This window comes from Terrapene carolina, unplaced genomic scaffold (assembly GCF_002925995.2).
Source record: "Terrapene carolina triunguis isolate 2854851 unplaced genomic scaffold, T_m_triunguis-2.0 Scaffold112, whole genome shotgun sequence".
Taxonomy (NCBI): Eukaryota; Metazoa; Chordata; order Testudines; family Emydidae; genus Terrapene; species Terrapene triunguis.
In genome coordinates, this window is record NW_020664463.1 from 7,970,579 (window position 1) to 7,985,707 (window position 15,129).

The 15,129-nt window shown below is 41.9% G+C and overlaps 1 protein-coding gene across 1 annotated transcript in view; it reads right to left on the reverse strand.

Moving 5' to 3' along the window:
• The window catches only part of KRAS (KRAS proto-oncogene, GTPase), a 42,378-nt gene that overhangs the window by 23,884 nt on the left and 3,365 nt on the right, over positions 1 to 15,129 (reverse strand). Inside the window, exons 2-3 of the mRNA XM_026652240.2 lie at positions 12,693 to 12,814; positions 2,131 to 2,309 (exon numbers count right to left, since the gene is read on the reverse strand). Coding sequence (XP_026508025.1) covers positions 2,131 to 2,309; positions 12,693 to 12,803 — 290 coding nt within the window. The 5' untranslated portion in view covers positions 12,804 to 12,814. The remainder of the gene's footprint in view (positions 1 to 2,130; positions 2,310 to 12,692; positions 12,815 to 15,129) is intronic.

Here is a 15,129-nt window from a genome sequence, read left to right on the forward strand (position 1 = left end):
GCCCTCAGGCCAAAAAGTTTGCCCGCTCCTGTGCTATACAGTGACAGATAAGGGCCCCACGGAGATGGGTTTTTTGGTTCACACCATGGATCGCCATATCTTTTCATACTTCACACACAGAGCACAACTACTCTACTTTAATTCCAAGAGTGCCTGCTATAGCCTCAGAATGGGCAGGATTTGCCCAAGAGATACAAATCACCTCCATTGGATGTCAACGTTGAAATCTCCTCACTTCCATATTTATTTTACATTTTATTTACCTTTCAAAATTGCCCAACTTCTTGACCTTCCAGGAGGCTTCAGCCATCTCCCTACTCAAAACCCTGTGTAATGCTCCAAGCGTAAGTGGCAAATTGGAAATATTCTGGCTAAGTAACTAAAGGATTGATTAGTATACATTTAATGGCCTATCAACTGCAATAGCAGCTTTGAAACCCTGCTTATCATATTTACTCCTGGGGGAATTCTGCACCACTGTTAGGGTGACCAGACGTCCCGATATTTACTTGTTTGTCCCGCATTGGTCGGGACGCGAATTGTCCTGATATTTTGCTCTCAGGCGCACAGGCAGAAGGGGCTCATGCCCCCGCACCCCGACTCCGCCTCTTCCCTCCCCCATTGGATCCCTCCCCAAATTCCCGCCCTTGCCCCGCTCCCAGCCCTGCCCCCTCACTGCCCCATTGGATCCCTCCCCAAATCCCTGCCCTGGCCCCGCCTCTTCCCCAAGCATGCCGCATTCCTCCTCCTCCCTCCCACTGTCCCAGACTTGCGCTAATCAGCTGTATGGCAGCGCAAGTGCTGGAGGGAGGGGGAAGAAGCAGGAGGCGGAGCGGAGGCGAGCTGGTGGGGGTGGGGTGGCTCGTGGAGCTGCCGGTGGGTGCTCAGCCCCCACCAATTTTTTCTATGCTCCGGCGGCTCTGGGTTCTTTTGCTTTTGTTTGCTTTTTTTCCCTCCGCTGCTGGCTCTTGGTTTTTTTTTTTTTTTTTCTCCGCCGGCACCCCCCCCCACCCCCGCATCCTGATATTTCACGTCTCTCATCTGGTCACCTTAACCACTTTACATGTGCAGAACTCATGTATGGCGCAGAATTTTTTTTTACCACACAGAAAATACATTCTGCCCCAGAAGTACTGCAGTTCCGCCTTTTGCCCACCAGAGGCCACTGTGGAGCCAGAAGAGCCAGGAGAATGAACACAACTGGCTGTTCTGGCACCACAGCGGCCTCTGGTGGGAAAAAGATAGAACTGCAGCACTTCACAGGCAGAAAATATTTCTGTGGGGAAAAAAATTCAGAATTCCCCCAGGAGTAGAAGTTTATCACAGCATCCTGCCCACGGAACCGGTTAGGACAGAGAGTGGAACACATGAGGCTGCTGGGGCACAAGCTCAGAAGCTAGTGGGATGACAGCACTGAGGGGGTTGAATGGGAGTGGGGGTGCAAGACCACATGGGGATGGGGGAGGGGGGGGCTGCAGAGACCTGGGGGTGGGTGGGTGCAGGGACAGATGTGCCTGATTGAATGGGAAAGACTTTGGATCAGCCAGGGTCTGCATGGGGGAGGCTCCCCAACTCCCTAACAATCCCTCCCCTAAAAAAAACAACTTGTTCCATACTTCTCCCACCCACACCCAACAACCCTCCACATTCACTCCAGGCTCCTTCCCTCTCCCTCAGTTACTCCGTTACCCTTGACTCCCCCAAGACTTTGCACTGCTTCTGAAGGGTGTGGGAAATACGTTTCTGTATTATAGTTTAAATGAATTACTCAAAGTTCTGCTTCAATATGCCTAGTCAGGAATCTATTTGTCAAAAAACAAAAAAATAATAATACCAGAATCTTTTTTTTGTCTGTATTGTTACAGACATACTTGCTGACAGGTATTTTGAAGTAAATTACCAAAATAACTGAAACTGGCATGATTATATTATGTTATTTTGACAAATAAAATATACAGAATTTTTAATGTTTTGGTGCAGAATTCCCCAGGAGTAATATATTATTATTCCACAGCTAACTAAACTGTAGGAAACAAACCCATCTTTTGGTATGAGGGAGTGCAAGCAAGCTTCTTTCTCTCTTTTGAGAGTCACCAAGATTATAATTTAACTTTAAAAAAAAAAGCTTACCTATAATGGTGAATATCTTCAAATGATTTTGTATTATTTATGGCAAATACACATAGGAAGCCCTCCCCTGTTCTCATGTATTGGTCCCTCATTGCACTGTACTCTTCTTGACCTGCTGTATCAAGAATATCCAAGAGACAGGTTTCTCCATCAATTACTACTTGTTTCCTGTAGGAATCCTGAGAAGAGAGGAAAAAAAAAAAATCTTTAAATTAAACATGGCAGACTTTGACTTATAACTCCACTTAACAAATGACCTCAAAATTCTTTTCAAAATTAAGCAAGACTCCACATCCCTGAGTCAGGTATTAGCCACCCTTTTTTACAGATGGGCAAACGGAGGCACAGAGAAGATAAATTACATGATCAAGGTTATACAGCAAGCCAACAGCAAAGTGGAGAATAGACCCAGAAATGTAGATTTTCATTCCCCTGCTCCAGCTGCTAGACTCTGCGTCCATAATCTTAAACATATAAAATAGAATGTTTTCTGAAGAACATCAGATGCAAGTGGCAGTCCTCTTTTCTTTGCCCTATAGATAACTGTAATTTAGATACAGTCCCAGATCAGAAGTTCAGTGGTTGCATTTTCATCAATACCAGGGTTCCAGAAATATGCAACCCATGGTTTTTCTGGGTCTAATTTACCTTAAGTCTAGTCACTTCATGAACAATCAAATCAGGCGTTTCATCTTCACACCATGGATATTTTCAGGAAACATCCATGAACCATGTCCAACACTGACAACAGTACACAAACTAGCCAGATGTAAATAAACAGTTTACAAACACATTTGCAATTCCTAAATTTACACCAATGAAGGAGGAAGAATAGATTTAAGAATGAATGCAAGAGCCTAACATTTAGTGTTGGGGGCAATAAGTCTATTTTCTACCACTAAGCAGCCTGAAACATGAAAATTAGAATCACCAGTAATTTGAAGACATTTTGATACTAAACTCTGAAAAACAAACTATGGCTACACTAGGGAGCTTACAGCAGCGCAGATGCATCAGTATAGCTGAGCCACTGTAAACTCTCTAGTGTAGCTGCTCTAAGCCGACAGGAGAGAGCTCTCCCATTGACTTAATTACTTCAGCCACCGCAAGCAGCGGTAGCTATGTCGGTAGGAGCAGCTCTTCCACTGACGTGGCGCTCTCCACAACAGCACTTAAATTGGCATAAATTACGTCGCTCGGGGGATGGCTAATTCACACCCTTGAGTGACATAACTTGTGTTGACTTAAGCTGTAGTGTAGCCATAGCCTTAGGGTATGTCTACACCCAGCCGCTAGTTCGGCGGCTGGCAATCGAAGTTCTGGGTTCGACTTATCATGTCTTGTCTGGACGCGATAAGTCGAACCAGGAAGTGCTCGCCGTCGACTGCGGTACTCCAGCTAGACGAGAGGAGTACCGCGGAGTCGACGGGGGAGCCTGCCTGCCGCGTGTGGACCGAGGTAAGATCGAACTAAGGTACTTCAAACTTCAGCTACGTTATTCACGTAGCTGAAGTTGCGTACCTTAGTTCAATTTGGGGGGTGAGTGTAGACCAAGCCTTAGTGTCACTGCATAGTTTTACATTTCTGTAATACAAAGAAACAGTTACAAAATGTGACTCGGATATAAACTCTGACAATTACTATGACGCGTAAGAAAGAACTACTTCAGCATGGTTGACTCAAAGTTTCCAGAATCTGGACTTACAGTACCTGATGTCTGCACACAAGACTCAAGCAGAATTCAGGGATTGGAAAGTAACAGCTAAATGCTGGAATATACTAACAACTATTTGTTTTTGATGCTAGGTCTCATACAGTTTCATAGGATCATAGTAAAGTAGGGCTGGAAGGTACCTTGAGAGTTCATCAAGTCCAGACCCCTGTGCTAAGTCAGGACCAAGTAAACCTAGGCTATCCATTACAGGTGTTTGTCCAACTTGTTCTTAAAAACCTTCAGTGATGGGGGTTCCACAGCCTCCCTTGGAAACCTATTCCAGAATTTAACTACCCTTATAGCAGGGATACTATCCTTTGCTGTAGATTATGCCCATCACTTCTTGTCTTACCTTCAGTGGACATGAAGAACAGCTGAGCACCATCCTCTTTATAACAGACCTTAACATACCTGAAGATTATTATCAGGTCCTCCATCAGTTTTCTTTTGTCAAGGCTAAAGATGCTCAGGTTTTTTTAAACTCTTCCACAAAAGTCACGTTTTCTAAACATTTTACCATTTTTGTAGCTCTCCTCTAGACTCTCTCCAATTTATCCACATCTTTCCTAAAGTGTGGCGCCCAGAACTGGACACAGTACTCCAGCTGAGACCTCACCAGTGCTGAGTAGAGTGGGACAATTACCTCCTGTGTCTTGCATATGATACTCCTGTTAATATACCTCAGAATATTAGCCTTGTTCACACCTGCATCACATTGATTCATATTCAATTTGTTATTCACTATAATCCCTAGATTCTTGTCAGCAGTGCCATCACCTAGCTAGTTATTCCCATATTGTAGTTACATAATTGATTTTTCCTTCCTATGTGTAGTACTTTGCACTTGTTTTTCTTGAATTTCACTTTGTTGATTTCAGACCAATACTCTGATTTTGAATTTAATCCTATCTTCCAAAGTGTTTGCAACCGCTACCAGTTTGGTATCATATGCAAATTTTATAAGCATACTTCCCATTACATTATTCAAGTCATTAATGAAAATATTGACTAGTACTGGACCCAGGGCTCACCCAAATAGATACCCCCTTTCAGTTTGACAGAGAACCATTGATAACTACTCTGAATACTGTCTCAACCAATTGTGCTCCCATCTTGGAGTAACTTCATCTAGACCACATTTCTCTAGTTTGCATGTGAAACTGGCATGTGTGACTGTCAAAAGCCTTACAAAAAAAGAAAAAAATCAAGATATACCAGGTCTGTTTCCCCCCCATCCTCAGTCTAGGCCAATAACCCTGTGAAATTTGATTGGTTTGGCATGATTTGTTCTGACAAATCCATGCTGGCTATTCCTTATATCTCTATTATCCTGTAGGTGCTTACAAATTGAGCGTTTAATAATTTGCTCTAGTATCTTTCCAGTTATTCAAGTTAGGCTGACAGGTCTAGAATTCCCCATATCCTCTTTGGTCCCCCTTTAAAAGATAGGTGCCATGTTTGCCCTTCTCCGGTCCTCCTGGACCTCACCCACTTCCATGAGTTCTTGAAGATAATTGCTACGGGTTCTGAGATTGCTTCAGCTAGTTCCTGAAGTACCCTACCATGAATTCCAACAGACCCTGCTAACCTGAATACTTATGTAAATATAATTTAACATCTTCTTTCCCTATTTTGGCCTGTGTTCCTTCTCCCTTGTTGTTAATATTTATTGTCTTGAGTATCTGGTCACCATTAACCTTTTTAGTGAAGACTGAAGCAAAATAGGCATTAAACACCTCAGCCTTCTTGACATCATCAGTTATTAGCTCTCCTTCCCCACTAAGTAGAGGACTTACGCTTTCCTTTGTCTCTCTCTTAAATGTATATATAGAACCTCTTCTTCTTACCTTTTATGACATTTGCTAGGTGTCATTCATTTTGTTCTTAGCCTTTTTTATTTTGTCCCTGCATGCTTGTGCTATACTTTTGTACTCTCTTAGCAATTTATCCGTGTTTCCACTTTTTGCAGGATTTCTTTTTGATTTTCAGATCATTAAAGAGCTCCTAATGGAGCCATACTGGTTTCTTACTACTCTTCCTATTTTTCCATTGCAATGGGATAGTTTGCTGCTGTGCCTTTACTACGGTCTCCTTGAGAAACTGCCAGCTCTCCTGAACTTAGATTTCCTTCCCAGGGGACCTTACCTTCTGAGTTTATTAAAGGTTCAGTGATAGTATAAGTGAGCACATTACTTTTGTATACAAACTGCTATGTTTCTGTAAATACAGTATTATATGCATACAGCATTATCTAGCACTAGAGAATACTAAAACGGAGGCATGATATATCCATGGAAAGTGAAAACAATACTTTTCTCAGAAATCTAAATGTGTCATGGGTACAATGATTCAGGAAGAAATACCCGCATCACCTTTCAGATCCTTTTATTTTCCAGTTAAAAAAATATCACTCTGTTCTTGTTAATACTAACCAAAATTGAAAGCTTAAGCTATTGTGCTGTATTGAGCTCTTGTTGTGAATGAGGGGGAAAAAGTAACAGAGAGCCTCAGTTCTAGTTACAAGGGATACAGACAGCTTGAAATCTAGCCAACTTTTAACAAATAATTTAATTTCTAATAATTTAAATTAGTTTCAGGTATTACACCTGCTACTGGTGCCCCCTACCAACTTTTACAGTCTTACGTATGTTTTTCCATTTTAAAGTGTTTTTTTCCTCTTCCCTGTTGCTGTGTGAACAACCAACACAAACAAGAGGGAAATGACTGTTTGTATAAGGTAAGGTAAATATTCTACACAGTCACAAAGTGAACAAACTGGGGGAAAAAAAGTCTCATCTCTTACTTATCTTGATCCTAGAAGATATTTGTAACAATACCACATAAAATAATTCAAGCACAAATGTGACTAAGTTAACTGTGTGTCCCTTTAAGATAAAGTTCACCTCTCATCACTTTGGAAATATTTATTTTGCTTAAGTGCAACGTTAAGTGCCAAAGTAAGTAGTAGTACATGTACTTTAAAAAATACATAAATATTGTTTAAATATTGATAAAGTTGCAATAAACCTACAAGCCCCAGGAAATTTAAAGTTAAGGTTAACACTTTTTTCCTATTGTGGAATGTTAAAAAGACATCCAGAGTCCAATGTTCAGTTCCAATTAAACTGAAAGGCAGAGCTGCCATGTTTTGCCATTAGTTTCATCACCAAGCTAATGATAAAGCACCAGCCCCACCTTTGGCACTTTACTGATCATATCAAAAGAAAAAAAATCCTTAGTTCTTTCTGTATTCATTTGGACTTTTACTTGAGAAACCATGAGAAAACATCATTTGTGATGAGCAAATGTGCATGTGTCAGTCCTTCATATCTCCCTACCTTCTCCAAAGCAGGCAAAACTGCATAGCTGAGCTATACAAAAAGAAAAAAACACACTCTTATTTCAAAGGGCACGTCTACACTTACTTCCTGGTCCGGCCGTAAGCAATCGATCTTCTGGGATCAATTTATCGCGTCTTGTCTAGACGCGATAAATCGATCTCGGAAGTGCTCGCCGTTGACGCCGGTACTCCAGCTCGGCGAGAGGAGTACGCGGCATCGACGGGGGAACCTGCCTGCCGCGTCTGGACCCGCGGTAAGTTCGGACTAAGGTACTTCGAATTCAGCTACGTTATTAACGTAGCTGAATTTGCGTACCTTAGTTCGAAGTGGGGGGTTAGTGTGGACCTGATCAAAGAGAAGGTAGATAAGGTAACATCTTTTATTGGACCAACTTCTGGTGGAAGGTACAAGATTCTGAACTACAGAGAATTCTTCTTCAGGTCAAGGGAAAGAAACTTTCCAGACCTGAAGAACTCTGTAGTTCAAAAGCTTGTACCTTCCACCAACAGAAGTTGGTTCAATTAAAAAAAAAAAAAAAAAAGATACTCCCTTGCAAAGCTGGTGTTTCTTATATTCAGGGACCAACATAGCTACACCACCACTCTTAATTTAAGTAATGAATGTCAAGGAAAATAGCTCAGCCATTTTTTTTTCCAGTTTAAAAAAAAAACCACTATTATTTTAATGTAAACTTTATAGTCCCTGAAATAGGGGGTTTCTAATGAAGGCACTGACAGTTAGAAACGTAAGTTATACTGACAAATAGTTCAGCTACAGTTTTCTACTTCATCTGTTACATTAAGATTTCCGAATTCCATACACCTGCATCATAAAACTTTTACACCAACAGTATTCTTCCTATAAGAACTCTTAATATTGACTAGATTTCTGTAGAAAGTTTGAAAAAAAGTTTATTCAAATCTGATCAGTTTCCAATTTCATGTACAAACGTAGGAAACCCACCGCTCTCAGGGCCTCATCCGCAGCCCATTAAAGTCAATGTGAGATCCCTCCCCCACCAATCAACTTCAATAGGCTTAGGATCAAACACTTATCCTCCTCCAAAACAGAAGACACATGTAGGGCCAAACGACTATTTCACTCGGAGCCCAAAGGGAACTTTTAGCTTTCCAGTCCATGCCTAGCCCCTTGGAGATCTGTGGCAAGTGAGTAGCATAAGACTGCCTTCTCTCCCCAATGTACAGCACACCTACGTATATACTCCATGTGAAGGAGGCATGGGGAAAGGAGTCCAGTCTGGTGAATGGGTACCCTAAGCTCCTGTCCTGATCAACTCTTCAGGGACAACTCTGAAGACCACTCTCACATCTAAAAGGCACACTCTCCACTCCTCCCATTGAGCAGTCTACTATAGACTTGGGCCTTATGAGAAATTAATTCTCTCCCTCCCCAGCAGGATACTACACTATAGTGTAGCACAGCATCTTGCTTACCATAGAAACAAGAAGTGCTTGAAGGAGCCCTTCAGCAACAGACAAGAAAACCAATTGCAAAAGTCCTTGCTCCCCAAGTCCCAAAAATGAAAGGAAAACCCATCTACCATGACAAGAAACAGGATTTGAGGTGGTAGAGGGAACAAGGACAGAGATGATTCTAGAGGATAGTTTAAAGTCTGGAATCTCTCTCTCCCCCATCTGTAAATATTTGAGAAAGGGAAGAAGAATTGCCCCATAGATAAAAGTAAAATTAATATGCTGCTATAAATAAGATTTCATATTTATAATTTGACATTTTATGAAAAAAATCTTAGATCATTAAGTTTTGTGAGTGCCTAGACATTGTGTGGACTAGCAGTCTATATGTATCCAGCATAGATAATATTGTATTGTAAGTATTACCATTTCTGAAAAAATTACAAAGTTCTTAAAAAAGAATTTAAAATGCATCATAGAAAAGGCACAACAGGTTCATATGCAAGTTAAGATATTCTCTTGTACGTAGCACTTCAAATGACTGCTTGTGTGTGTTCTAAAAGAAAATTCCACACCTAGTCTGTTGTACTAGTACCATTGCCCCAAAACACCATAGCAAAACCAGAAAGTGCCCCTTTACTGTGCACACTCCAACCTGTAATGAAAGCTGAGTTACGTGCTCGCTCTCTCAGGGAGAGACAGATTGGAATTTAGAGAAGGCCAAATAGTGCCACTCTGGATTAGAGAAAACACACAAATGAAGGGGAAATAGACAACAGTGATGCTCCAGGACCCAGCACAAAAATACATCACTCAAGTAAGAAAGGGAAACCCAGAGTAGCAGACATAACTTACAAAACAAAAAAACAAAACAAAAAACCCACTAGTTACTGCTATGCTAGGAATCACTCCAGAAGTCAGTTTGTAATTCTTTCCTGAAAACTAGATTCTGTAATTTACATCAAAAAGCTTTATTTCCATTACACTAATTACTTAATTTATCATCACTGGTTTTTCACAAGCCCTAAAGTCAATCTGAATTGTGCTAATGGCAAACACCTCCACTGTTCTCAGCGATAATGCTGAGATTGTCCACATTTGTGTACTGTATGTAATTTAAGGGGGGGGGGGGGGAAGATCACTTAACTGATCCTTGTCTATGTTAGACACTTGCTAAAAAATTCTCTATTCATACCTTTATGAAAGGACCCTCTACACAAGTTAATATGAGCCGTTCTAAAATGTTATTTAATTAGGGTGGAATTTTCAAGAATGCCTAAGTGATTTAGAAACACAGGGTAAAATTTTTGAAAGCAGTTCAGACTTCTTGAGTTCCTAAGTCACATAGATGATTTTTGGAAATCCCACCCTGAACAACTTTCAAGCTTTAGTTGGGTATTTCGGGGATAGCCTACTTGGATGGCTGGTCTTTTTCTAAAGAACATTTGAAAAAACAAACATTTTATTAAAATGTCAGAAAATGAATGAGCCACAATACATGCTGGATACAAGATAAAATATTTGACCAGTAGAGGGCACTAACCAAACTGCTTCAATATATTAGCCCATATTTAGAAGTGTTGGTCTACATACACACTTGCACTGATTTAACTAAATCTGTTCCCTAAAACAGTTTTAGTTGTTTAGGTACAAGTGTGAAAGTAGACCAGACTGAAGTGGATTTTATGTGGGCCTGAAGACTTTCACATAGATCATACATTCTAAGAACAAAAATACTTACATATGCTATTGAAAAGTAATTTTACAGAGATAAACATACTTGTGGTACCTTAGAGACTAACAAATTTATTTGAGCATAAGCTTTCGTGGGCTACAGCCCACTTCATCAGAATGGAACACACAGAAAGAAGACATTTATACATACAGAGAACATGAAAAGGTGGAAGTAGCCATGCCAACTGTAAGAGGCCAAACAATTGAGAAGTCTCTAAGGTGCCACAAGTACTCCTGTTCTTTTTGCGGATACAGACTAACACGGCTGCTACTCTGAAACTTTACAGAGATACTTATTTATTGCCTGTCAGCAGCAACATTATAAATATTTCCCCCCTCCCCCTCCCCCACCATCTTTCACAATACAGAAATGCTACAGGTGTTGTGGATACCTCCTTTAGCCACACTAATAATTTCAAACGTCTGAGTACTTATGGAAACAAACATTTAACTTTTTAACAAATGTAATATTTATTCTTCCAAGGAGAAGCAACCAATGAATGTTACAGCAACAACATTAATACAAAGTGGCAATGAGACGACAATGATACCATAACAGTAAAAATAATGCTATTGTCACTGTGCAAGTATCATCTACTAAAGCAAGGATGGGCAAACTATGGCCCGGGGGCCACATCCGGCCCTCCAGACGTTTTAATCTGACCCTCGAGCTCCAGCCGGGGAGAGGGGTCGGGGGCTTGCCCCATTCTGTGCGGCTCCTGGAAACAGCGGCATGTCCCTTCTTCGGCTCCTACACGTAGGGGCAGCCAGGGGGCTCCGCACGCTGCCCCCGCAGCTCCCATTGGCCCAGAGCCCCCTCCCACACCTTGAAATCCTCATTTCTGGCCCCACCCCAGAGCCCTCACCCCCTCCCACGCCACAACCCCCAATTTCATGAGCATTCATGGCCCGCCATACAATTTCCATACCCAGATGTGGCTCTCAGGCCAAAAAGTTTGCCCACCCCTGTACTAAAGCAAGGCAAATTTATAACCTATGTTCCTTCTCACTGTGTGTTTACAAACACCTAATATCTTTATGGCTATAGCTCTTTGACTTAGGCCCTGAACCCACAAATGGATCTGTGCAAACAGCACATTTAAGCAGCCCTATTCATTAGAATGGGGCTCTGCCCTTGCAGATCCAGTTGCAGGAAAGTAGAAGTGTCACATCCAATTGTAAGAACTTTCCTTGGGGTGCCACTTGCCATTCTAAATGATTCCTTGCCTACAACCTCAGCTATATGATTTATTTTTATTTTATGGTGCTGTGACCATGTAATCCGTTTGTCAGGTCCCCGTCCTAAAAGTCTTACAAACTAACAGACAAAAACAGTACCTAGGACATCCATTCAGACTAGTATTTATCAAAGTAATCTTTAGAGGAATGCTATTGTGATAAGTCAAAAGATGTTTATGGAGGTAAAAACTGCAGTTGTTTTCTTCAAAACATTACACCAATGATTTCCACAACTGTGGACTACAACATAATGTTGAGGTAATCCTGTGCAACTAGTTTGCAAGCTTCCTATAATACAAAGAAATTCCATTAGTCAAATCTTCTAAGAAGTTTACATCTTTTCTGGGGAACATTACACGTTAACAGTCTGAATGAATTTGGTGTTCCTCGAAGTACTAACACTATTATTGATGGATAGTAGTGGTAGGCATTGTAAACTTCCCCATGCAGTTCTGGCCACACACCACAATTTTTAATGTAGAACTTCCCTGTTATTTTAAGTCCTGGGCATCTAAACAATCCTCTGATTTTGCAGAAGCATGTGACGGTTTAATTATCAATTCAAGTAATGAGACTTGCAATTTCAGAGGTAAGTTTCTTTTATAAGAATTATGAGAAAAGTCTCAAATGCTATGCTAATTTTGTGCACTTCTCTCACTCTCAATTTCACACACACACACACACACACACACACACACACACACACACACACACACACACACACACACACACACACCCTAGTTTACTGGTCTCTCCTAAATGAGATCTAGTACCCAGAACCAATCTTCAGGTGATCAAAGTATATTTTCAGGATATTACCTTTTAATTTTGTAACACCACTGTGGAATGACAGTCCATTGAGCTTAGAATAGAACTTTGAATATCTGCTGGATATCTAAAATTTCTTTAAAACAAGCTATAAATATTGGTCACTATTATAGCATCATTTAAACAAAATACAAATCAAAAGGTTATAGAAAAGACATTCATAGAAAAATATAGCAATATAAGCCACAAAATCAACATCAGCATTTAAGAGAAAGCAATGTGCCTCTCTCATGTCAAAAGAACTTGTCACATTATTAAAATTAAATTGTTTACCTCTATTGTAGGATCATATTCATCCACAAAATGATTCTGAATTAGCTGTATTGTCAAGGCACTCTTGCCTACACCACCAGCTCCGACAACGACAAGTTTATATTCCGTCATTTTCAGCAGACCTGGTAACAAAGAAGTCAAGATTAAGCATGAGAGAGAGTCAGGTTTCAATTACATGTTAAGTCATCCCCTAGTTCCTTTACTGAGGTGTTTAACGAAAGGGAAAACCATTCTCTTGCTAGTGCGCACACACAAAAAAGCTTTTGAAAAGGCGATGCTATTTCTGAGTGTCAAAAGTTGTAAAAGATTTGGTGCAGATATTGTGCCACAAGTTACTGAACACAAACTGAAACTAAGAACTTTAATTGTGAAAACCATTATTCGGGAAAGTTGGAAAAAATCATTTTTTATAGGTTACAATATGCAATATTTTATTTGATATTCTGATCAGTTCTTTTCAGAAAATTTCAGAGATTTAGGACACTGTTCCCTCAAATCTTAAAGACTAAATTGGTGTAAACATTGTTAGATCAGAAACATGCATTTAAAAAAGACTGCAGAGCAAAGCTGCTATCATCAAGACCTCTCCATTTTGAGCAGTGACATAGCAAGTTGTTGGATATCAGGAGTTATGACTAAAATAATATAAAATAATCCATGAACCATTCAAAAGGCTAAAGCCTCAGAATGAAATTGATTATTAAAAATGGAGGGTCACAACTGATTCACTGGGAAGTTACAAAGTGGCTAAATACTACGAAGAGAGCAGCAAACTATATAAAGTTTTAATATTAAAATATGAACACAACCCTTTAAAACATTTTACTATCAAAAAAACTGAACACCAGGGCTCACCTGTCAGATTCACCTTCACAGATTTTTTTTTTCTGGGCAAGAGTAGTATACTATTATTATATATGGGACATCTAATGATATACTATTGTATGGTTGTCATAAATTACCAGAATACAGTCTTTGCCCATTATAGCCAATTCTGTTATATAAATAATGATATAGTAGCAAGTAAATTCTTGAACGAGATGCAAAGCCTGTCACGAGGAAAGTGACAGAACAGGACAGAAAAGCATGACAGCCAAAACTTTCTGTAACATCTTTGCTCCTCTGGCTCTTTACGTTCCTTACACTCAGGGCTGGGAATCCCACTATTTATTTGTGCGTACGGTGTTTATTTTGTGGGGGAGGGGTGGAATTTGACAGCATAATATTGTTGGGATCCAGTCGTGTGGGCTGGTGTTAGGCTCACGCTCAAGAGGTGGAAGGCGTTGGCCACCTGTCCTTCTAGCAGCACCTCCTCCTCCTCTCAGTGGCAGCAAAATCATTATCTGCCTGAAGAGGGGGGTGGGGCAGATAGGAGAGTCAGGAGACACAACCATGGGGCAGAGAGAGACAGGGAGGAGGCAGAGAAAGGAGGGGGACAAAGAAGAGGGCGTTTTGGGGAAGGCAATGAAAGCACAGAGGGGGCTATAGAGAGAAGCTGGGGAGAGTGGGGGAGGCAAGGAGGTTCAGGGTAAAGAGGTGTTAGAAGCTGGAGAGGGAGGTATAAAGAGGTGCTGGGGTATAGGGGAAGCTCAGTATGGTATAGAGTGGGGGGCCAGGAGTAGAGAAGGAGCAGGGTGTATTGGCTCTTGGGTGTGTAAAGGAGTGTGGATCAAGGGTCTAGAACAGAGGTGGGCAAACTACAGCCCGGAGGCTGCATTCGGCCCTTCAGATGTTTTAATCCGGCTCTTGAGCTCCAGCCGGGGAGTAGGGTCGGGGGCTTGCCTTGCTCTGCACATGCCGGGGCTCCATGTGGCTCCCAGAAGCAGCAGCATGTCCCTCCTTGGCTCCTATGTGTAGTGGCAGCCAGAGGGCTCCACATGCTACCCCTGCCCCAAGCGCTGCCCCCGCAGCTCCCATTGGCCGGGAACCATGAGCATTCATGGCCCGCCATACAATTTCCATACCCAGATGGACCCTCGGGCCAAAAAGTTTGCCCACCCCGGTCTAGAAGCCCTAGAGCAGAATAGGGGGCTGTAGGGGAGCAGGAAGCTAAAGATATGGATGGGTGTAGGAGCTCTCAGGGGATATACAGAGGTGCTGGGGCCAGGGGAGATAGGTTTGTACAATTTTTTGTGGTGCCCAGAACAGATCCAAGTCCCGCCCCCCCCCCTTCCCCCACACCACACACACACCTACCTAAGGCTGTGGGAGGGAGATCTCTGGGAGAGAGTTTGGGTGCGGGAAGGGTGCGGGCTCTGGGCTGGGGCAGCGGGTTGGGGTGCGGGAGGAGGTTTGGGGTGCAGGCTCTGGGCTGGGGTGCGGGCTCAGAGGGCGTTTGGGTGTAGGAGGGGGTTCGAGATTTGGAAGCCAGTTTGGGTGCAGGAGGGATGGGGGTCGGAGTCTGGGAGGGAGTTTGGGTGCGGGCTCTGGGCTGGGG